The sequence below is a fragment of the Streptopelia decaocto genome, assembly GCF_964273445.1.
Source record: "Streptopelia decaocto genome assembly, chromosome: 2".
In the NCBI taxonomy this organism is placed as follows: Eukaryota; Metazoa; Chordata; class Aves; order Columbiformes; family Columbidae; genus Streptopelia; species Streptopelia decaocto.
Genome location: NC_138655.1, coordinates 39,061,680 through 39,087,373, shown reverse-complemented (window position 1 = coordinate 39,087,373; position 25,694 = coordinate 39,061,680). Strand labels below are relative to the sequence as shown.

Here is a 25,694-nt window from a genome sequence, read left to right as displayed (position 1 = left end):
GAAGATAGTAAATACTTCAGACAATGAAGAAGGGACTGGTGAAAGCCTAAAGTTTTGAAAAGCCTACCAAAAAACAGACTTTGCTTTTTGAGGAGGTTCAGGTTAAGAATATGCATTAGTAATGTCAGCTGTTTTCTTCTTGTCAGTCACTTTACCACAGAGCAGTCAGCCTTAGTGTCTACACTTGTGATGCAAGGGCTTAAAGATGCCCATGCTGATAGCTCTGTCTTTTAAATGCCCTTAACTCGTCCCCAAGGCAGGGCTGTCTGTTTCCTTTTCCAAAGAGCATTTTAGGATACCTTTAGGAACTGGCAAGTATGAGCTATAGCCTCATGTATGTACTCTTTTTGGTATAGCAAATCAATGAAGGGAGATGCATATATGAATGTATGTGTATATAAAAATGTAAATACACAATATTTTAGCTAACTTAGTAGGTCAGATTCGAAATACCTTACTTATTTTACAATTTTGTCACTTGAAGTGGTATCTAACACTTGTACCTCCTTGGAAGTTCTCCATGAAAATGTATAGAAGAATATGGTCAGATTGTGCTTACTTTAGGCTTTTTATGCCTTGGCATTTTTGCTGTGGATTGCTGACTACCAAGGTGACTGATAATTTTTAAGTTTAATAGACAAGCAAATCGCTGCATAAACAGTAGTTTCAGAAGCAGAATTTAGTACATAGTGTCACTACATGAGAACATATCTACATTGGTCCTTGTTTCCTAAAATTTGGACAAATTCTCTGTAGACAAAATTACTAATTTTGCTACCAATGCAGCCACTGTCTTTCATTTGCTTTCAAACTGATTTTGTTAATGTGCTATTATCTGTTGCTTGGATACAAGTGAACTTCACCAATTTTTGAGTAGATTGTGTTTTTCTTAGTGCCTCTGACTCGGTAGCTCTTTGTAGCTTTTTTGGTTTCTTGAATGCTTGCAAAGTGTCCAGTAGTCAAATTTTGATGGAATTGCTTTTGATTATAACTTGAACTGTTTGGGGGCAGGGATTTTATCTGGCTAACTTCTTAACTTTATCATACATAAATTAAAAATATTCATTAATAGCTTTCATATGCTAAGTAGATTGTACGCTTGTATTGGAGTTAATAATTTGCAAATTGTAAGCAATGAATGACCTAGTTTATTGGCCATAGTTAAAATTTTAACTGTATGCAATCTTATTTTTAAAACATGGGATATTCTAATGCAATTTTGGCTTGTAAGCATATCTGAATTCCACTGTCTCAGTTCTGATATTGGCTGCAAAGATGTTGAAGAAATATGATGAAGTAATTGTCAAGAGGTGTTTTACTTAAGGTGTTAAGGTACATGAAGATGTCTCTAATGACCATGGTTACCATGTCTGTATTGTGTATCTGCATAGAGCACTTCCCCAGTTTCTTTTTCTGTTAGCGAAAACTGCTAGCTGTTACTGGTGCTATCTCTGTATTTATTAAGCTGCAAAAAATTATGTTTGATATGATAGAGTTCATTACAGCTATGGTTAAGGAAACACAAGAAGCATTTATGTTTTCAATTGGTGCTTACTGAGTCACCGCACCAACACTTCTCTGGTTTAGCATTAGCCTTACCTACCTGCTTTTAATCCATCACTAAACAGAAGTATCTTGAGCAGAGACATAGGAAGTGGAGAACTGGATAAAATTTGTTTTGACTAGTTAACAGTGAGCAAGGACCTGCTTTCTTAAGAGAGTCAGACGCTTTAATTCAGATTTTTCTGGCCAGATATTCCTGTGCAGTGATGCTCAGTTTGTGTTGTCTTCACTAGATCACTGCAGCTGCAATGAAAGGTATATCTTAATAGTGGAGTATGTGGAAGTTGCAGCATACCTCACTGCAGGAGTATGTCATAACTTACAGGTGCAGCTGAAGCCAGCACTCTTGCATGTCTGTGAGATATGTTTGTGTGCTTTTCTTGTATTGTAATTTGATAACATTTGACTTTTTCATTAGCATCTTAGCTTGGATCAGGACTGTTACAGAAGCTTGCTCTGATAACCACAGTCTGGTTTTCATGTGGCAGTATGCAAACCTTTCTGATGAGGCTGAACTGGTAGATATGCTCAAGGAGTGCCCATTAGAAATTGTAGTCCAGTATTTGATTCTGTGAGCTGGTAGTCTAGTAAAACCAGTCTGATGAGGGAAAGAAAACAAACAAAAACCCCAGACAAAACAAACAAAAAACCCACAAAAACACAAACAAACAAACCCCAACACACAACAAACCAAAAAAAAGAACACCACTGTAACACACCTCCCCCCACAAAAAAAAAAACAAACAAACAAACAAAAAAAAACAAACAAAAAACACAAAACCAACAACAACAAAAAAAACCCTAAACCCCACATTCATGAAAGATACACAGTGTGGCTCTTGCATATTTGGTGTAAGGTGTTGCAGTCTCAGTTCTGCTGCTGATTGTGTATCTAGAGCAGCAAATAGTGTGTCCTGTTCTCTCCCACGTGCAGGCTACTCTTGAGCTTCCCACTGTTGGGCCCTGTGGGCTTGCTGCCATGTGTGCTGTGGCACAGCCAAATTTTTAAGTCTGAGGCTCCTTGGGTTTCACTTTTCTGATGCCTACCTAAATGCATCATTTGACTGACCTAAGAGTCAAAGGGAGTGCATGTATTGGACTGAATTGTTTATTTGTCTTGTCTATCCTGAGTCTCTAGCTTATTTCCTTTCCTTAGTAATGGCTTTCAATAGTTGGGTAGACTAAGAAATATTTTTGTCCAAACTAGTTACTTGCTAATTGCCTGGTATGAAAAGTTAAGCTGCTCTTTTGTGGAAGTGTGGTGTTTGAGCTAGTGTCACTTGCAAAAATAACTTTTAGGGAATTAGAAGTGGTTTAGAGAAGCTGGTAAGGATCAACATGACCGTTCTGGGAGATATTAAGCTTTGTGAGTTTAAACAAGCGGTGTAGATGAGGTTGTTTGTTTTGTGGCAGTGTAACCCTGAAAAAATATTAAAATTGTTTCTCCTTAGAAACACTTCATTGTTGTAGAGAGATACTGGGCTTGTTACCAGGCTGAGTCAGTAGCCTTCATTTTTGTTGTTGAGGAGAATGTTCTGTATTGTATTGACTGTTACAAGTCATTGTTGATGAGTAAAAATAAGCAGTAGTTGAAAGAGGGAATTTGAGTTCTTTCAAGACACTGTAGGGGGAAAGATCAGTGATGATATTAAGTAATACTACTTACATTCTCTAAGTTAAATTGATATAAATGAGAATTTTTCCTGTGTATTTAAATATAATAATTTTAATAACTATTTCTACATCATTTCATGGAAATCCGTGATCAAAAAAGTTTATATTTATTTATTAGTTTTCCGTAACACCTTAGTCTTGCTTAGACTAAAACCAGTCTTGCTTAGACTAAGACAAAATATATGAAGTCATGTTTTCTATGAACTAATTTAAATTAATTCCTTGGTTTCCATACAAGTGAACCTCCTAATTAAATTGACAGTGTTTTCTAGCAGTTGAGAGCTTGCACAAAGAAACACGTTTGTGCAAGGCAGAAGACATAATTGTTGAAGCTGTTTCTTGTTTCCTTAAAACCACAGTGTGACTTGTCCATTCATTTTCAGATATTCTGAATGTGCTAATCCTTCTTGGAAATTCAGTCATTTTTCATGTATTTGTAAATGTTTTGTATCTAGTGGAAACAAATAAAGTTCCCTTAAGTAATTAAATGAGTATTTGTTATCATCTTGGTGATGTTGGCAAGTGCTAGGATGTAGCAGTTGCCACTGAAAGTTCTTTATTAATTGTCTACTTCATGATATTTTCTATTTGCTTTGGTAGTCAGAGTATATTTTTTATGTTCATGGGCAGTTGGTGAGTTCTTCTACTGAATTTTTTACTAATTTGACTCTTTAGCCATTGTACCTGCAAGAATGTGGCTACATCTTACAGCTGAAGTAGTGATGACTCGGTGCTCATGGCCTGTGTTTTACTGCTGTGAAGTACCATCAAGAACTTGCAGAGGATCTGTTTTGGTTCCTGAATCTAGTTTGATCATCACTTCACAGACTGTATTTGCTGCTATATGGGAGCATTAACTTATTTTTGGTTTCACAGATTAGGGGAGGAATTTGTCCATTTAATAACTATTCCTATTGCAGTTTGTGTAATAGGACCATCATCTGAACTTCAGTGACAGTTGCTAAGTTGTTGTTCACATCCTTGATGGCACTTCAGCAAGCTGAGAACTCAAAACACCTTCTGACTTAGTGTTCACAAACCTTTGTCTGTCATGTGCTTAAATGTATTTGGTCATTGAAATACTACATTATTGGTATTTTATTTTCTGACTCGTTATAGATGTCAGTTTATCTGTGGCTTTCTGCAATAGCAAGCTCTTTCTTAGTATAAGGCTTTAGATGGAAGGAGGACGAATCAATTCCTTTTGTCCTTAGTGGAGCTCCCATTTTAGTGAGGGTAGCTACTTAAAACCTAAAGGTTTCTAATATATTTAGAACCTGAAATAAATCATAAGAATACTTCTAATAATGAAGGACCAGATCTCTGTTTCCGTGATGTGTTGGGAACTGCTTTGGATCTCTAAATGACAGGCATTCAACAACATCAGAAGAAAAGGCATATGTACAAGTGATCTGTATTTAGATATATATAGTTCCACCCTTCAGGATCTTTGGTCCTCTGGAAATTTCAGTTCTTATTAGGAGGCTGACAGGGTTATTCTGAAGCAACATGTAACTTGGTTGAATCCTCCACATAAATTCTGACGCTTTCTTAAATTGTTATGGCTGCTTCTTCGTAAGCATCTTTAGTTCTGTTTTTGTTTGGGAAAGTCTTTGCTGCAAAGGCACATGTTGTGGGGAGGGGGGATTGTTTGTTTTTTTAATTTTTGTACTACTTTTGTGCCTATTCTTTGTACTACATGCTAGTAAAGCACCTTAAAATTATTTTTATTTTGAAGACAATTGCAAGAAGGATTAATGCCTTTTTGTAAACAAGTTGCCATGTGACTGAAAGGCTGTTCATTTGTTTATAACTTTCAAAACTACATTCAAAGGTACTTACTGCTCTTCTCTTTTTTTGGAACATTCTGTTCCAGGGATCAAATTTGTAGAGTAGTTCCTAACTGGCAGTTGTCACAGGCAGTGCGACACTTGTGTGAGCTGATTGTTTCTTAGTTGTCTTTCTAGTTTTTTATACAGCTTATGAAAGTGTAAATGAGTTTAAATGAGTAATAATTCCTAATGTGAATGAGGTGTTCTGTCACTGGGCTTGAAGGTACCATACATGTATGCCACTTTTACAAGTGAGGGAGTCCAGAGCTAGCAGCTATGGTGCATTGTGGTTTCTCATTTGTCATGTGGATATATGCTATAAAGGTTCCTCCTGATCAGCGTGGATGTTAAAGACCTGCTGGAAAGTACTCAGATAACTTTGTCCTTAGAGAAACTCTTTATGTTCTTCAGCATTGGAAAGAGAGAGTTCAGTAAAATTTAAGGACTGTTTTCTAGGGAGATGTGCTGATGTTGATCCTATTTCATTAGCTACTTTTTTGTACTGCATCATGTCTTCCCCCCCTTCTCAGTTTATAGATTCAGAAATTAAGAAGCTTGCAAGGAATGCTTCTTGATAGCAAAGACTTGCCTTCCCATTTTGCGACTGACTGCTTCTGTGACTGTACCACACACTTGGAAATGACACTGAGATTTCCTATAGGAACAGTAACTCTTGCAGCCTTTTCTCAAATGTGCTACAGATACTGTGTCAGTGCTAACACAGTTACATAGCTTAAATGTTCCTGAAAACTTTGGTGCAGGCCCTAAACCTCTGTGTATCTTAGTGACCGAAGGTGGTGATAGTGCTTCATGCTCTGCTTACTTAATTATTTTGGTCTTCTATGTATACTGTGACATATTTAGAGGAGCACATGGAACATTTGTCCATGCAGTTCTACAGTTCAAGGAGGGATGAAGATTTCTGTACCATTCTGAAGACTTGAAACTCCTAGAACTATAGTTATATAAGTCTCTCATATCAGACAGCTTGTTATTATAAACTAATATGATTTGAATTGTAAAAGCTTACAGTCCAGAAAATGGCCAAAAAGAATGTTCTTAGAACTTAAACCATCACTTGTTTATCAGAGGCCCACATTTTTTCATGGTCAGTGAACTACTCAAGTCAGAGCTGAAGAGAGAGGGTGCATGTTAGGCATGTTCAGTATGCATTTACTGGTTCCTGCAGGCAGCCTTCTCTGAGCTGGAGTTCATAAGTGTGAAATAGCTGTTGTGGTCTGTCTGTTACCGAAAAGATCTTCCATCTTCCCGTTTCCACTGTAGTGTAACTCTGAAAGTGGGTATAACCAGAGGTTGCCTCAGAGCAAAGGCTTGTGTTGCCTGTACTAGATGTAATATGGTCTTGGGAAATACCCCATTTAACATTCATTTATTGGCTACTGCCATTACTGGTTCCTTGCTGCCCCACCAAGCACTGGCACAGGTTGCCCATGGAGGCTGTGGAGTCTACGTCCTTGGAGATATTCAAAATCTGTCTGGACACGGGCCTGTGTAACTGGCTCTGGGTGGCCCTGCTTGAGCCAGGGGGTTGGAACAGGTGCTCTCCAGAGGTACCTTCCCACCTCAACCATTCTGTGCTTCTATGAAAAAAAGCTTTTTAATATAGAAGACAAAAAAAAAAAAAAAAAAAAAAAATTGCTGGATTTTGGAGGATCATGGAAGGGATGGTAAGAACAATCTTAATTCTACTTAAGAGAAAGGGCTTTTCTGTGATGTCAAAGCTGGTTTTAATAGATACTGAGCTTCCATACTGCTACTTCTGTCTGTTGCTCCTTGCAGCAAGTAGCTAAACTTGGGTTGGTCCTACTCTGCAAGACTGACAAAGTACAATTATAACACACATGTATTTAAAAAAATGCTTTTGGCTAATAGCCTACACACTTTTTTTTTTGTTTTCTTTGAAATAACTTGTTCCCCATTTTGGGGCGGGGCAGGGAGGAAGCCAGGGGCATGCAGAGCACAATTGTCAGATGAAAAATACTTGAAGTAATGATACTAAAAAAAAAAAAAAAAAAAAAAAAGCTCTGGATTATATTCTACATGTCTAATCCTGCTATGTTAACCTTCTAGACCTCTCTTTCAGAATTATACTGTTAAAATAGTAAGTGATATAAAGTATTTCTTATTTTATATATCATATAAATACATTTTATATAAGCATAAATATCAAAGGGTGTGGTTTTTTTTTTTTTACAGAAACTCAGTTTTCTTCTGTTTAGAATGAAAGGGAATTCAGTTTGTGTTGTCTATTGATATATGTTAGTGGAAATTCATTATTGCTGTACAGAAGATTGTCTCTTTGAAGAAGGGGTAACATTTTCCACCTTTTTCCCAGTCTTCCCTTCAGGGAGCAGTGATATTCAAATTTAATCATGGGCAAATGAGACACAGTTTAAAATGTTACAGTATTTTAAGGACTTAGATACCAAACTTTTGTGAGCATGTGATTCTGGTAGGAATTCACAGTTCTTAAATTCTTGTAAGATTGGCCAGAACCTCTGACAGTCTTGGTTGGCCATGGGAAATGAACAGGGAAATGAACAATTTCATGTGTCAGAGTGGAGATTGTGAAGTTGAAACAGGCCAGACTTAATGTAGTCAGCTAAAACCCCTTCATTTATTATTTTAGGTAATACATGGCATACACAAATAACAATAACGTGTTGTCTAGTTAGGAGGATGATGTTTTGTGCCTGCGGTTGAGCTAGTCACCACACCAAGAAAAATCTGTAGAGCTCAGTGGAGCTTCTGGGTAGTGAACCAAGTATTGTGTGCTTTGCTTTTTTTTTTCCTTCTTTTTTTTTTTTTTTCTTTTTTTTTTTAAAAAAAAAACTATTCCTTGATGCACATTGTCTATATTCTATTACCTTAGTTTACATACGGATGCACTTGGGCTCCTGGCCAAGTGCATATGCTAGTGCATTCTAATCATGTTGAAGCTATTAAATATATTGTCTGTCTTTTGTAACTTTTTCCTCCGGAATGGCTAAGATAAAGTGTTTCCTTAAACTGAAGTAACTGCTTTTTCTGGAAGATAAGGATGCCTTCTGAAGACTGAACATGTCAGAACTTGTTGTGCCACTCTTCTTGTTCAATGACAGAATCTAGAGCAAGTTCTCCTTGAATTCAAGAAGACCTTATATCAAGAAAAGTACTGTAGCTGTGAGAAGATAAATTTCTCTGTAAACTAATTTTATAGATAGGGCTGAAGGGTAGCTTGTATTTGATAAAACATTTATTTCTTGCTTTTCATGGTTTTAAATCAGGGTAATTTCCTGTAATTCTGCAGATAAGTATCTTACTGCATATAGGAGTTTTTCAGCATTAATATTAGTTTTTCTAGTTGTGTTCTGTGTTATCTTTGAATTATGCTAAAGCTTCTGTTTTTACTAAATACTAGAAGTAAATGTTCCTTCTAACAACTGTGAGGTGCTAGATAGCCCTTCTGAAAAACATGAGCATGGGGAGCTCAAGGTCTGCAGCTATGAATATTGATTTTTCAGAACTGTGTTCTTTTAAGCATGTTCTTTCAAGTGCTGAGATTTTTACAGAATACTTTTTTTGTGAGAACTGTCTAATTTATGTAGGATCTCTGAAGTTTTTCACCAGTGCATATGAAGATGACTCTTGCATGCTGTAGCTGTTTGACAAGCATTATTTATCAAGTACAGAGGAAATTGATTAACTATGGAGCAGAATTGTGTAAAATTGAATTCAGAACCATTTTCTGTTTTTTCATAATAAAATGATTACTGAAAGAATTCCATCTGAAGACTGTTGAAAGCTGGCTGCAGTTTATGATATAATGGATAAAATCTGCATCCTTGGCCTTCCAACAACCTTTACACCAGCAGATGGTGGGCGTAAAGATGTCATTCATCATTTATTTACAATGGGCTTTATTTATTCTAGTGTCAACAGCTGCCCCAGGGAGCGGGTTATTGAATTCAAATGTGAAGCTCTGGGTTATTTGCTTCCTTTCAAATTTGTCTTCAGAGCTTAGTTGCTAGGAGTCCATTCTGTGCTCTAATAATGATTCATGTATTGTGAAGCCATTCAGTAAATTGGGTTGTCAGGGATTGCCAAAAAAGGTTTAGAGGTCTTGTTCCGATTTTTTTTTTTTTTTTTTTTCTTTAAACCAGCACTGTGCTGTGGTTGGTGTCTTCTCCTTATGTGCCTCTCTTGCTAGAGACTTTGGCCCCACTTGTCAACTCTGCTTTCTCCTCTATATTCCTTCTTGTTCCCATCCTCTCAAAAGTAGAATTCTATGATTCTGTGATTTTAAGTTTGTGGTTTTCAGCACCAAAAAATAAATTTGAGATATGAAGTAATGAAACTTTGTCTTCTACAGGCAGGGCAGGAGTCCTTCCGTTCCATTACAAGGTCATACTACAGAGGGGCAGCAGGGGCTTTACTAGTGTATGACATTACAAGGTGAGAATACCGAGGAGGTATAACTGGATTCAAATTATTTCTTTGTAGAATTGTGCTACGGAATACAGTGTTAAAATGTCTAATTTAGTTTGGCTTTTTGTATAGATATTTGTAATCTAATGTTTTGCCAACTTTCTGTAAGTGCTCAAAATCAAAATATAGCCCACGTAACCTATATACTTCCAGATTTCTCTGTATAGTGGTTGAGAAAAAGTATACGTAAAGTCTTAGGAAGAACGGAACAAAATATTTTTATAAACTATTTGACCATTAACCTCTGAATTACCTTTATTGAGAAAGACTTCAAAATATTTCATTAATTCTTTTCTAGTGTTTTTATTACCATGAGCTATGATTTTTCTTTAATTATAGCAGGTTTTTTACTGAAGTGCTATTCTGTAAAGGAGTGAAATAGTAAAACATAAAAGTACAGTTACATAAAAATATTAGGAAACTTTTACTATTGCTGTGTTTATGATGTTGGGAAAATACAGGTCTTAGTGTGATGACTTTTTTTTTTGGTAGCAGCTGTTCAGAAGTGACTAAGATTTTCTGGCTGTATTGAATCAAGTTTCAATGCAACTTGTTGTCTGCCAAACTGTGGGTACTGTGGCTGGTTTATGAAAATGTTCAGGCTCCGAAATCCTATTAGGGTGTGTGGCTCCTTTTGTGGATCTTGGGTTGCATTGCTTAATTAAGCCACAACTTTTTTGCTAGAGATTTCCTAGACTTTTTTTTTTCCTTTTGTTCCTTGATTATTTTTAAATATCAAGAAGCATCATTCTTTTTGTTGGATTTCCAGCAAATGAATCTTTGATTCATAAATAAATGGGTTTACTCTTGTAAAATCTTAAACACACCTCACAAGCATGTATGTGACTTAATATTTAGTGTACACATTCTGTAAAATCTGTAACATGCCATATTAATGTACCCTATTTGGACAGACTTTGCAACTAAATTCATTATTCAGTTTACAAACTCACAGAAAATTGTCAAACATTTTCTGCTTTTAATAGAACAAATATAAAAATATGAGTATGTGATTATTCTTACTGTTGTTTGAATTGGTTGAAGCTATCAAGGACTTTTAAAATTCAGTTCAGCCGATTTTTATATGTATATAAAATGACAGATTCTTACAGCTATAAGAATCCTTTTTACTCTTTGTAGCAAACGTGTTTTCAATTACTTTTTAAGGTCTCTTATGCTCCTTGTTTACTAAATTTTTGTTCGCCTGTTGTCCCTCTCACAAAGGGATTACTAGCTTTTATCCCTCCAGCGTGTGTACTAATAAATGAGTTGGCTACTCAAGTGGAGAAGCTGACTAACAGGAGGGAAGGAGACTTATTGAAATGCTGCTTTTAATTTTCATTCTCTTCCACACTTAGGAGGGACACTTTCAACCACTTGACAACTTGGTTAGAAGATGCTCGTCAGCATTCCAATTCCAACATGGTTATAATGCTTATTGGAAATAAAAGGTAAAATTTAACCAGTTATGATTTTGTAAGTGGTACAGATTTATGATTTCTCCAGATTTTAGCTTTTATGTTTTATTTGTAAGCAGTATGTTAACTTTAAATCACTTTCAGTCACTGTATGTAGTTCTGTCGTGAATTAAAACCTTTCCTTTCCTAATTAGACTAATACAATGTGCAGCACATGTGGATCAACTACCTTATGTTCTCAGTACCTTTTTTAGAAGTAATTTTATTTTAAAAAGATTGTGAATGCATAAAGTTATGCATTATATAAATTATAATCACCATTTAGAAGCACCTAGATCTCTCACTTAATAAGATAATATGACTTCTAATTTTAGGTGGTTTAAAATGCTTTAGGTTTTGGTTAAGAATCACAGAGAAAATGTCAATTAAAAAAAAAAAAAAAAAAGAAAAAAAAAGCCTATAGTACAGGATTCACTTCAAATACTTTTCTGAAATGTAAAAAGTATATGCCTCAGTGTTTATATGAGACGTTTCCGAATGTTAAATCTGCTTCATATTCTGTATGTTTTAGCTGGGGGTGGGGGAAGAGAATGTGTTTTCACCATTTTCTGGTGAATTCAGACTGCTCATAGACACTTTTGAAAGTGTGTTACCCCATTTGTAAACAATTATTTATTTGGTCTTCTCATCAGCTAGACTGTCCAAAGTTCTAAAATGGTTCCCTGTTGATGCTGAGGCTTTGTTCTCTATTGAAAGTCTTTATAAGAACACATCAGTTAATACGTTAAGTTTATCTGCAATTTTTTTTTGTTCTTGATCCAGTGAACTGTAGCATCATGTCTACATTTTTTTTTGCTGGATGTGGGGTTTTTCTGAATATCAAAAGCATTGTCTCAGAATTTAATAACGCCGTAGTTATGGCCTTTACCTAATTGACCTTAACTTGTGTCTCTGCCTCAGCAATTCTTGAAGGTAAAGATGACGGTTGAAATAATGGTGTGTATGCGTGTCCCTTAAAATTTAATGAAGAGGCAGGTCATTTCTTAGATAGTGCTGAGAAACAGCCTTGTGGTAAAGAGTCTGTTTTTGCTGTTCCAGTCTGTTCACCTCTTACTTGCTGCTTCTTCTGTCTTCTCCTTTCTGTTTTCCTCCCTCTGCCCCCCACCCTCTACCTCACCCTGAAAATATGTAAAGCATTAAGTAATTGTGAAGCTTGTCCACATTTTTATATATAATCTGGAAAATGACTAGCAATGTCCTTTTTAATTGAGGAATGTGATAAGCATAGTCTTCATAAATTAAGATAAAAATGTAATCTCTTTTATTAAGTTAAGCTTTGGTAAGCCTGTGATGTCCCTGACCAACTGTCTTTATGCTTATGTGAGTAAAAATATGGCACCGAAACAGTCAAGTGTACTGGTTACCTGAGATAAGTATTACATAAGCTTGACATCTGTAACTATTCCTGATTATTCATGGCTGTTAAACTATGTTTTTGTCTTGCATTCTGCTGATGCAGACTGTACCATATGATTGCATGTTATACTATGCTACTTGCAGCTAGCTCAGTAATTCCTGGTGGCAACTAGGTTTTATTGAAACAATAAATATACTTAAATTACGTATTTTAACATACAGATTAAGGTGCCACATGGAGTAAAAGTTATTTAAGAAGTTTTTTAAAGCGAATTTTTTTCAAGCTTCAAAGAGGAGGATGGGAAGAAAACCCCTTTGGTTATATTGCGTTCTTAAAGTGTGTTACAGGAGTTCTTATGATAGTGCATCCTACTAGAGATGAGTGGAAGGAAGAACATGTATACTAACATAGTATTTTTGAAGGAATATATTTTGTTCTTATGAGTCCCAAAAGTGCACTTCATATACATTTGTAGTACTGACTTATTGCTCAATTTGAAGAGTGTTGAGAGTTTAATTTGAAATATAATAGCTGTTTTTTGAAAACATTACAAATACTAGTGTCAAAACATGACAAATACTGTACTTAATCTTCTTTCCAGAACAAAACATAGCTATATTGATCTAGTAAGACCAAATGCTTCGAATTATTGGAATGGAGAGAGGAAGACAACTGTGGTTAGTAGAAGCAGTTAAAGCTCTTTAAGAATATGTTTAGATATCAGTAGTGAGTTTTCATTGGGTTATCACTGCAGTTTTCAATGCAGCTGCACTATTTCAAGTCAAGAGAGTTGTTTATTTCTGTTCTGTCATAGAGATAACACTGTAGTGAATCAAAGCTTTAAATATTTTTGAGGGTAGCATGGTAGTAGCAAATAAAGACATTGCTCAAGTTCAAAATTACAGATAGCTACTTAAGGGATGTAACAATGAACACCTTGTTAAGGTATCTTAAGCCTGAGGCTGAGATACTGGGAACACTTATATATAATCAACATCAAATTGAAAATTGTTTTTAGAAGACATTTTTGGTATCCTTATCTTCAAGTGCTCCATGTTTAAATGATGTGCTGAATTGTCTTACTTCATAACTCATCTGAACTAGTTTGTAGTTGTGAAAATAACAAAAACCTGCTTTGCTGCTAAATAGATACAACAGTGAGTATCATTTATTTGTGATATATGTGTAATTACAAGGATGGCAGCACTGAAGCCCAATATGATACTTTTACTGGTATTCTGACTGCAAATTAAACGTCTGCATTTACATGCTGTTCAAAAATGTGTATCTGAGAACATATTTTCACATGCACAAGTTAAATGAAACTTGATTTAAATGTATATATTATTTATGTTTGTCATGGATGAGTGATTTAGGGTCCTGCTTGCTGCAGAGTGCATCTGTTGCAATGTATAAATGTAGCGTTTTTATTGCTCAAGATCTAACATACTTGCAAAGAAGGACAAACTGTGTATTCCTTGTTCCCAAAGAAATTTTTAAAAGTAAGAGTGAAATACTTATGTGTCTAGGGTTTGAGGTTTTTTTCTGTTCCTTCATGTAATATTTAACTTTTATCTAAACTGCTTGGAAAGCAGGAAACAAGAATTTGTGTGTCACTTCAAATTCTGCTGTTAGAGGGCAATGCCTGAAGTTTCCAAACCTAAATGCTAGCTTGTTTGGAGAGGAGAGCTAATGTAGTTCAAAGTAACTTATTTTTGCTTTTAAATCTTTTTATCAGAACAGAAAGTGACGGTATGAAGTTCTGTTAATGAATAGAAAAAAAATGAACTTTATTTTTTAAATTATTCTTAGTGTCATTAAGAAATCATTTATAAAACTCCCTTGTCGGTTCACCTTTATGGTGTGGATTGGTAGATAACATTATACTAGAAAAGAGTGATACCTACCCAAAATGACAATGTCTAAAGTTAGCATTCAAGGAATAGCTAAATAAATAAATATCCATGCATCCTGTTGAAAAGTATTCAAAGATCTGTGTCAGCTAGGATTGGTAGCTCAAGCACATGTGATGTCTGTGGATACTCCATATACTGTAAGTGCAAGGCTTACAATAGTTCTGCTTTATGTAAGGGCCTGAATAAATATTCATATGTGTGTAAGTTCTTATGAGGCTTTTGACTTATAGGCATGTCTCTGAAGAACAATATTTACCTAGGTTAGACCACACAACTAACTTATTTTTTTCCATCTTAGTGATTTAGAATCTAGACGAGAAGTCAAGAAAGAGGAAGGTGAAGCATTTGCACGAGAGCATGGACTTATCTTTATGGAGACATCTGCCAAAACTGCTTCCAATGTAGAGGAGGTAACTCCTGAACACTGATATTTTATTAAAATGCTTGCTTTGAATTACACTTCCTTATTTGTACAGATAGTATTCCTCTAGGTTTTGGATTCTTTAACTTTGAATTAACTACTCTTATATTATGAGAAAGACAATGTCTACATTGTATCTGATTGCATAGCATTAGTTGTGTTGTTGAAAGTCTAGTAATTAATATACTTTAAAAAAAGTGATCAGAGAAATGGATAAGTCTGTCTGCCCTGAAATCTAAAAAGTAAGACGAAAATAGATGTGCTAGTCCAAAGCAAGCCAAGCTATTGGTATGCTTGCCAGATGTCAATCTAACCTGTTCTAAAGACCTCTAATATTTCACAAGCTCTTCAGAGCAATCTGTTGATACTTGTATTGTTGTTATCTTTTCCCCTTCACTACCTGGGAGGACTTTTCTTTGCTGCAGTTCACACACACCATTCTTTCTGTCCTCTGCAGAGCTGCTGAAGAGATCATTATGTTGGTTGCTGTAGTCCGTTATGTATTTCAATAAGTTTTTCAGTCTTTGCTGCTTTAAAGAACTGAAGTCTTTTGAAGTTTTCTTATAGTTCCTATTTCTTGACATAGGCAAGTTTGTACATATCTCGCCTTGATTTACTGCCCACCTTTCTTGAAGGGTGGGTATGGTGGGCTGAACTCAGACAGCAGCTAAGTGCCTATCCAGTCACTCGCTCAGTCCCCCTGTCCAGTGGTATGAGGGAGAAAACCAGAAGAGCTAAAGTGAGTAAAAACTCAGGGGCTGAGATAGAGTTTTGTAAATGAAGAGGTGGGGGAACAGTGTTGTAAAGGCAGTCACTCACAACTTCCCACAAATGGATTGATTCTCAACCAGTCTCTGAGCAACGGCTATTTTAGAAAGACCACCCTTTGGTTCTTATTGTTGAGCATGATGTCACATAATATGAAATGTCCCTTAGGTCAGTTCTGGTGAGTGGTCCTGGCTGTGATGACACATGGCCAACGTCTCCCTCCCCCTACATTTTGCCTACTCTAAGCCTAATCGCTGCAGGGGGGAGAGTAAGAAACAGAGAACCTTGACACTGTGTAAGCACTGCTCATTGGTAGCTGAAACTCTGGTGTGTGATCAACACTGTTTTAATCACAAATCCAAAACACAGCACCATACAGGCTGCTGTAAAGAAAACTGACTCCATCCTAGCCAGACACACTACAGTGGTGGACAAAGAGCTCCCACTGATGTGTCAGTGCTATGTAAAGCAGAAAGATTGCTTCATATGTCTTTCAGGCCCATGTAGTTCATACATCCGCACTTACTAACCTTTTTTTACAATAGGATGACACAGTTCAGCTTCTTGTACTACATAATCTGCCCTTACTGTTTTCCTAAGTGTGAAATGGTGGACAACCAATGAGGTATTCTTTTAGCGGTAAAGCCTTCTAGTTTTGAAATATTTAGTAACAGCTTCCACTGACTTCATTCTGGTTTGTTACTGCCTGATTCTAACATTAACACCTCTCTCCATGTCAAAAAATACATGCTGGTGAACGAGTTATCCATTACTTAGTGCATCTCTGATTATCAGGAGGAAAATGAACATAAAGATTTTTTGTCAAAAAAGTTCAAATAGAATCTTCTCCTGATGATGATACAAGTGAATAATTGCATGCATGTACTAACTTTCTAATTCTGATGGAAAAGATTTAGGCTATAATCCTTTTTAGTGACAATCAAATGCACTCTTTATATGGTATTCTCAGTCAACACTAAAAGAGGTGACATGATCTAGAATAGTTACAGCTGAAGGAGCAAAATCTTAATCTTTAAGCCAGTAAAAATAAGTGAGGAGAAATAATAGACACAGTAGGTGAAAGATAGCACTTTGTGGACAAAAGATGAGACCATTTTAATTTTAATATTGATCCTGGACTGTTCACTGTCAAAGAAAAAATAGAAGGGAATGAGGAAAGAAATTGTGTGGAATGGGCAACAGTTGAGGAAAGAACGAGAAGTGTGCAAAATGGAGGCAAATCTAGCAAGCCTTCAGTACTTGACTTCAGGACTGGGAAGAAATGGTGGTTTTATGACTGCCTGGGGATGTAGAACTTTAACAGTAAGAACAACATTTGAGGTAATTCAGCTAAAACGAGATGAAGTCTTAAGCAGACAAAATCTGTGGCCCTGTGTCCGGCAATGTTATCTTAAGTGCTAGCAACGGAGAACATTTTTACTGACTTCATTGGGCGACTAAGGGCTAAGAAAGTATTTTCCTATAAAGAATATGTATGTATACTGTTGAATTTTTGCACTGATGGAAGTAGACTGCATCTTCAGTGATTTCTGATCTGTATCACTAGTGCCTTCCTTTCTTTACATTAAAAAAAAAAAAAAAAAGGAGAAAAAATCTTGAAATCTTGGATTGGAGATGTTCAGTAAAGTACAAACTGAGCATTGCTGTTGGATTTCTCTCAGCAGAACACATGGAAATTGTTTTTGATTTATGCTGAAAGGAGTCTGTTGTTAATGGTTAGAATCTTGTTTATCCTACCAGTTCTACTTTTTGGGATTGTGGATCAGGGGCTTGTATACTCTGAAGTACTGTTTGCAGAATTCCGTGGCTTTTTTTTTTTCCCTAAGAAAACACTGTGATGCCTGTTGGTAGGCTTTTCACTTGGATACGCATTAAGGCTGAGGTACAAACCCCAGGCAGGTTTGCACTTGTTTTACCCATGACATCAGTCAGTTTCCTACCTTGCATTAAAATTACACATAATAATTAAGAATTTTTTCTCTCATTTGTAAGACACATTAACAATTCTATCACCTTTGTTTCTTCACTGGTAGTTCAACAACAGTGTGCAACTGCTAATTGGAGTCTTACCTGAAATGTGTGGGTCAGAGCTTGTGGAGTAGTTTTTGCTTGGGCAGGGTCTAACACTTGTAGAGGCAGAATAGAATCACCTGCATGAACTCAGTGTGACCTTGCAGTCTCCTATAGTACTTACCTTTTTGTCCCTGCAATATAATTTGTTTGAACACTTTTACATGCACTGATTCCAAAGAAGTGAAGATACCTAGCCATATTTGGGATGCTGGAACTTTGTGTATTCTTGCACTCCAGACTGCTACTTTTTAATAATAATTAATGTGATCAACCTGAAGCAAAAGAGTTTCCTGGGTACAGGTCAAACCTGTACCAGACACCATCACTGTTAGAAGCTGATCTCACTTGAGTTGTGTTGGTGTATCACTGAATCCTGGTGTGGGAGTTGGTTTGAATAAATTGTTTCCCATATGGAGGGGATGCTATAGCTGTATGCCAAGCTTTCATTTTAAGAGTATTGTCTTTGATATTCCAGGTCGTCTGCACGTAAATAGACTGTGATAATGGATCCATTATTTAGGGTTAAATCTGAATAGACTAGTGGTTTTGACTGAGCAATGAAGCACTTCTGCTACATGGAGCTGGATAGTCATTCAATGTTTTTGTTTCAGCTGTTACTTAATTTTCTCTTCAGGCAGCTTCTTTCATATTTTTGCTTAAATGGATAATGAATATTCAGAACTCCTGCAGCTTCAACAGCAGTACTACTTGATCACAGATAAGAGAAGGGAAGGCCTTTGTAATATTCTGAAGGGTGAAAATGAAAATCCCAATGGAGAAATGAGGTTTTTAGTAGCTTCCAAAACTGAACCAATTTTTAAAAGTGTGTTTTATTTCCCCTCCTCACCTTCACTAAACACCACTAATTGCTGGTAAACAAACAGTTGTTCAACCTGGTAATACAGCTATCAGGGATCTGGTTAATAAAACTTGAAAATCCAAGGATGTTAGTAGCTTTCATAGCGAGGTTAAGTGACACACAGATGTAATCTGACTAAAACTTGCAAATCAGCAGGATTTCTGGTTCATGGGAGTTTAAAAAAATAAGATAAACCTGACTGTTTGGTTTGTTTTAGCTTGTATCAAGCCCAGTATTCCTTCAAATTCCTTGAAATCCAAGTTCTGTGAACTTTTGGCTGCATGAGGCTGTTGCTTCAGCTGGTTTCACCCATGAGAAAACAGAGGTGAAGCTCATGTCGGCTCAGCTGTGGGAGAGAGCAAGGGCAGGACATCTGGCTCCTGTGAAGATTCACAGCTTTTACCTCCTTGTGGCAAGCCCTTGGACTGTGTCCCAGCTCTGCAGCAAGGAACACTGGCTCTGCCACAGTTCCTAAGGCTTCTGGTCATCCCACAGTATAATCAGAATAAAAAGTCTCAGTTAATCGAGGGTTTCAGGCTTCACAGAAAAGCATGAAAAGTATTTTATGGCTGCCTGCCTAAGCTGTAGATTCTACTGGAGAGATGGATCTGTAGTTCTAGAGTTTCTTCTTTTTTGCTCGGGTGTCCTGTACTTTATAACTGCTCAACAGCAGCTGCAGGACTTAGAGACACCTCAAGCTCTAGTAATGTGCATCTTTCCAATAAGTTCATGAGAAAGATTGCATTTCAATGGGTCCATATAAACAAACTGCTGTCAAGTTCTGTTGTGTGCCTGTGGACCTTTACTTCAAAAATAAGACTACAAATGTGTCGGGGTGCTTTATGGTGCGTACGTTTATTATGTACGACCTTCCTACTGTTTGGTAATTAACCCTCTTTAGTCTCCTAGACTTATTTCTGAAGGATCATTTAGTCGTAAAAAGTATCATCTTACTGTGCATAAAACTGCTGCTCAGAGCTTTGGGATCTCACTCTAAGTGGCCATCCAGCACTACTTACATACTGGGATGGTGAGTGCTTTGGGGGTAAATCCATTTGTGGTCCATGTTGTTACTGTTTCCAAATACTTCAGTTAATACTGGAGTAATCTAACTATACTGTATCTTACTGATTAAAGATAGGAAATTGGGAAGGAGGATGAAAATTCTAGGTGTTGACTGATCACAGAGGTGAGGGTTGTGATTTAGAATTTGTAAGATATTTACCCTTTAAGAATTCCCCATTTAATTTTAAGAAAGCATTAAGAAATAATCACTGCCCAATTTGTATTTCAAAGCACTAAATTTAATTTTAGTATTGCCACCAGAGGGCAGCGTGTTACACGAGCTGGCAGTACAGAACCTGATCTGTTCTGACTTTAAGCAAAGATGAACTTATAAAATCTGATATTTGAAAAGTATCAGTGATTCATTTGCAAGTTTCTCCTGTTATGTTCAGCTTGTAGCAAAGTCCTCAAATACTCGGCATGGCATTAGCTTTCTGAGAAAGAAGTGATGTTACTGACACCTGCCAAGTGAAAACTAAATGTAGATGTTCTAGAACATGCGTTCTGGTGCCCTTAGCTTATTATAACTCCTGCATACAACTTCCATGAGGCAGAGGTATCTTATTCCCATATTTTCTGCATTGTTTTTACCAGTTACAGAATTAATTCTCCCTGGTTTTGTCTCCAGGGTGGTAAACCTACGTTACTCGTTTACTTTGTGTGATAAAATGGATGTCAAAGTTGATTTAATTCCATGTTCAGTGTTTTTAGGATTAATTTATCTTAAATGCAGCATTTGTATTGTTTGGTAGTTGAGTTTCTGTGTTTTGGGTTGTTTACGGTTTTTTTTTTGAGGTGAGAATTGTGAGACTTGACATGTTTATTCCCACACAGGAACATGTTCTGGGAAACTCCTCATACAAATCATTTGAAGTGATATTATGCTGGTATATTTGGACTCAAAAACCTCCTTCATTAACTTTGTGGTTTGTCCAGGTGTGACACAACAGGCAGATCACATCTTACAAGATTCACTTGCCCACTTCTACAGTAATGTAATTTTCCTTGGCAGGGTATTACTATAATTTGAGAAGCTACTTATAATGTGAACACATTGAAAAACATGTTATATTAAAACCACTCAATAGCTTGTATCCAACCTTTTTTAATGGTGTGGTAAAGATATATTCAGTAGTCTCACGCATAAAAGCATCAGTAATTTGTAATTTAGAAGGATTAAAACCAAGAGTTAAACATTAAATGTAGACATTTTCCAGAAGCTACATTGTTTTCTTTAATTTTCCTGAAGTGTAGTCTAGAATTTTTATATTTGGAAGTCTAACTTAATGTTTGTGCAAAAGTTTCTCTCTCACTTTTATGAGTAATGGAGGTACTGTGTACCAGGGCCTTACCATCTTTCAGGTGACTGAGTATAAATCCAGATTGAATCAGTTCCTGCCTCTCCTGAGTTAGTGAAAATGAACCCGGACCTGAGCTGGTTTGGGCTGGAGGTGCTCGAGTATCTTTGTATGGCGCTTTAGTAAGGGCAGCGTTACAGGAATGTACAGCGCAACCGCGGTGGGCTTGGTAGGCAGCCAGCCAAGTCCTCATGAGCTTACTGGTGGAGCTCTTGCGTTGTGTGGAAGTGGCTGAACTGCACCTGGATCCAAGTCGGCGTGTTGAAGGGCTACAGCTGTGTTCTTGCAGTCCCTTGCACATGGTCTAATAAATCCAAACTGGATTTGAGGGGAAACTGCTCTGTCTCTCTGCATCCGTGGCTCAGTTAATCTGCAAATAGGATAAACGGCCCATAAATAATTGAGAGTTTAGAGTATACTGTGTGTTCCAGATAAGAGTTAGAACAGGCAGTATTAGAAGAGATTTTTAGAAGAAGTCAATTATACCGAGTTCACCCTCTTGTCCTTGCTAATTGGGGCACTAGTGTGCAATGCCAAAATCTGATATAAAATTCTTAAAGCAAGTAGACTGCTGTTTTCAGTAAAGTTCTCAGGTGGGTTATTTTGAGTCTGCTTATACTTCGAAGCATAAGCCAACTTAAAATAGATGGATGCAAGAAACAAATGGAAGGCTCAAGGGATGCAAGTCTCTTATCATGGCTGATTAGTAGTACTTTTTCAGAATCCATACCAACTGAAGAAAACATGAGGTAGACTTATTATGCACTATATTCTTGTGAAACCATTGTTTTCAAATAGGAATTATTTAGATGTGACCCAGTGCAGCCTGGCATATTGCCATGCAGAATAACAGTACGTGCTGTTTGAACACTAATACGTGGTGCACCAGAACTGCTGATGGAAATGTGGTAATCAGATTATGTCTTTTCAAGACAACTGAAATGACAGAGCTGAGGTGAATGGAATATTTTGAGTTTTCAGATCAACAGTTTCTTAGGCAGTATGTTTACGATTAAAATAACCTGTACTGAACTTGATAGGGTTTTTTTGCTTTGTGCGGTATGTGTGTAGTAATTGGGGGGTGAGGGAGTAGCATTAAATTACGCAGTGTTTTCAAGTGTGTTTTATTATTTTTTGTGAGCATAGATGCATTCCTGCAGTAATCTGTTCTTGAGTGTAGCATCCAGAAGGTATTTTATACTGAGCTGTGCTAGTTTGGAGTTTGTAGTCTGTTAAAATTCTAGTTTTGTTGGTCTAAAGTAATTTGTATAGATCCAACATAATTCTCATGAAATTAATTCTAAGAGCCTTGGTGTATTTAGCCAACATCATCTAGAATTGTTAGGCGTGCCAATTGTTAAGTGCTTGTTTACATGAAGTTATCATAACACATTTTTAAGACTTCAAGTTCTGTTTAATGTCCCACTGAAATAGAAGCAAGTATCCTCACAGATTCCAGCTGTGTGAATTTCCAAAGTTTTTTACTTATACCTTTCACTAGGCCCATATATAAGGCCATTACAATAATTAGTGTGTTATCAGAAACCAAGATAAGTTTGTGTTTTTTTCTTACATCGAAAACTGCAGTTTCTGAGGAATTTGAATCAATTCATAGTTGGCCAAAAGCCAATTTTTCTCCTGAACTCTAATGCGTGTTTGAAAAACGAACTCACTTCCTAAGTGCCTTGTGAATCTGCAATGATTAATTCTTCTCATTATTTTGCTGCAAATTCTCATGACCCTCTGTGATGATTCGATCACCCACTTAGAGTTTATGCATATTCATATCTTTCCGCTCCTGCTGCAGTCGTTGGAGTCTCCTTCACTGGCTGTGGTGTGTGCTTGGTGCAGTAATTGAGCTGCAGTAGATTGATTACTCTGGGGAGCTGTAAGGCCTTTAAAGGTGAAAACATATCAGTCCTGTTAATTAGGAAACAAAGCTCTGGTGGCAAGTTCAGCAGTCAAATGCTTCCAGTGTAGAAATGAGGAAAGGTATGATTTGTTCCTCTCCATGAACCCTATTTACTTTTTGGTATTTGAATTAGACCTGTATTTGCTGTAATAGGCTTATGCAGAAGATAGCATATCTTGTATGACTGCATGGTGTTGGTATTTTAAAACAAAAAGAACTATATGTTGACTGTAATATTTATGTGGTATATGATTTATTGTAATTTTTAGCTACTTTAATCACCTCTTAAGTTATACATTATTTTAGGCATTAATTGACCTATGAAGTTAAATGAGAGACAAAAAATTGAATCATTGATTGTAAACTTCAACTAAAAACATATCATTCACTATCTCAGGCCTGAATGTCAAAGTCTTTTCTCTGAATTAAAACAATAGATTTTCAGAAATCATAATAAAACCTGGGGCCTCTCCTTTCTACTATTAAGATGTCTATTGCCTATTGTGTGCAAGATTAATTAAAGAGAACACGTTCTTAAAATTAGGTGAATATTAAATGATAGCATAAGGTTTCATCCAGCAGACAGCATCCTTACATCATCATTGTAAGTACCCTGCGGTTTTATGTTGCTAAGCACTCTAATCTAGAGTGGCCTATTACAAAGATATTAAGGGTAGGGGAAGCCATCTGCCACACAATCTATCCATAAGGGTCAGAAATAAATAATTTAAAAGTAATTTATATATCTTAAAAACCACTTTTTCCCTGTAATTACTGGACAACAGATTGTGGAATACAGATGCTATGAAAATGTCACTGTTTTTGTAAACAGCATGTGATCCATCGCTACTTCAGGGTAGGTTATAGGATGCTGTTGTCTTACCTGTTCCTGCTGAGGTCAGGAAGAAATGTCTTACTGAAACAATTGCACGTGAGATTGGATTCCAATTAGTGGATCTTACACCAAAGGATATCGCCTTCATTGTGTTGTTTTGTTTTTTTCCCTGTATTTTAGGCATTTATTAACACTGCAAAGGAGATCTACGAGAAAATCCAGGAAGGCGTTTTTGACATAAACAATGAGGTAACTTCTAGTACTCTAAACACTTTTTATTTCTTTGGGGTATTTTGGTGTTTCTGTGTGTGTGGTTTTGTTTGTTTAAGTACAAAATTCACCTTCCTAGCAGGCTGGACAGCAAAATATTTGTCTGTTCCATTTGGATATAGAATTGTCTGCCATTGTGATAAAAATGGATTAAAATAAGTGACCCTATCCATCCATGAAGCATCACAAAATAATATAAATCCCCAAAAGAGAAGAAAATCCACTTTCATCCACTTCTCCATATGGTGTCATCTGTTTTCAAAGATAATTTTCCACTATGTAAATGGGGGACCATGTTGATATGCCAGATGCACTCCATGAGCTGTCCAGTGTAGGGGAGGGATTGCTTTGAGAGTTACATAAAAGACTTTTGAAATGTTCCTGGTTTAGGTGGCTGGATTCTGTAGGGAATAAAAGATTAGCCATTTTGCCTATGCACATTACTGAAATTACAGATTATCAGGCCTGTCTCTTTGCTTGTTTGGGGTGGGAGTGGGGAGGTGGAGCAGGGAGTGCTTTTGTAATGCAAGAGCCTGGAAAAGACCTATAACGTGTCTCTTGAATTTTGAAATGATTGTGCTGATGAAAACCCTAAGCAGTTAGGAGAAAGGTTCATGGCCATAGAAAAAGCAGATTCAAATTCAGTGGTAGTCAGCAGACATATTAGGATCATATAGAAATGTTAAGATTGTATAAGCTCTCTGTTAACATTTGCATAAGAAGTCACTACATAAAGTTTAAATTTGACCATGTGAAGTGGCGAGTCTTTTCTGGTGCCAAGGTTTTTTGTTGTGGTTTGTTGTTTTGGTCTTGTTTTTTTTAATCCTGTATGTCCCTAAACATTGTCACTGAGGTGCTTAGTGAAACCACATGTGGAAATCTGCACTGCCCCTCTGTGTTCCATACATGTTCTGGGAATAGCTGCATTCTCTGTCTGGGACTGTCAGTCTGACAGTTCCCTTAAGCGTGATAGTCCTTGCAGAATTGTTCAAAGAGCAGTGAGGAAATTGGTAGGGCCCAATTAAATAGCTTCAGCTCTTTCTGCTTAATATATTTCAAAATGAGAAAATTTAGACTATTGAAAATATTGCTATTACGACTTTAGAGAGGAAACAATGAAAAACTTTGGTAGGATGCATAGTATTTGCATTAGGAAACTTGTAGCTAACTAAGGCCTGAAATCAGGAAACTTGTACCTAACTAAGACTTGAATAGTAATCCTTCAAGGATGCTAATCCTGACTAGAAAATGTGCGTGTGGTGTTTTGATGAAAAAATGTTAAAATTCACCTTAGTGATTAAGAACATAAAATTTTTCTTGAACATTTTTCCTAAAGAAAATGCGCTCATTAATGCAACATAAATTGGACAGTAATCAGGGTGTCTGAAAATGCTCATTGTGTCTGTCGAGTTTCATATAGTAGCTGACTGCTGTACTGTGCCTTGTGGAGCTTTGATTGCCGGCTGCTGTCAGGAGCCAACGGTCCATGCTATTTATTTGGCTTTATGCCAAGGCTGGCTCCTTGATTCCTCAAGAAGTTGCTATCAGCCCAGAGGGGGCAAAACCAATGAGCCATAGGGCAAGCTTTTTATTAAAGAGGAGTCAAAGAGCGAAAAGAAACCACATCAGCTGCTGTCAATACTGAGCTAGTGCCAGAAACCCCAAGGCTACTACTGTTGCAGAACAACTGCCAAGCACTATAAATCTGAGATTTACTGTGACGCAAAGTTTCCTTAAGAGCTTAATTTCTGAAGCTACTGTATTACTTTGAGAAAAGTGCTGTATTTTTAGGTAAAATCCACTT

General features: G+C 36.6%; 1 protein-coding gene across 1 annotated transcript in view; it reads left to right on the top strand.

Moving 5' to 3' along the window:
* The window catches only part of RAB2A (RAB2A, member RAS oncogene family), a 42,621-nt gene that overhangs the window by 15,159 nt on the left and 1,768 nt on the right, over window positions 1-25,694 (top strand). The window contains exons 5-8 of the mRNA XM_082044776.1: window positions 9,442-9,524; window positions 10,916-11,008; window positions 14,607-14,718; window positions 23,801-23,869. Of these exons, the coding sequence (XP_081900902.1) occupies window positions 9,442-9,524; window positions 10,916-11,008; window positions 14,607-14,718; window positions 23,801-23,869 (357 nt within the window). The remainder of the gene's footprint in view (window positions 1-9,441; window positions 9,525-10,915; window positions 11,009-14,606; window positions 14,719-23,800; window positions 23,870-25,694) is intronic.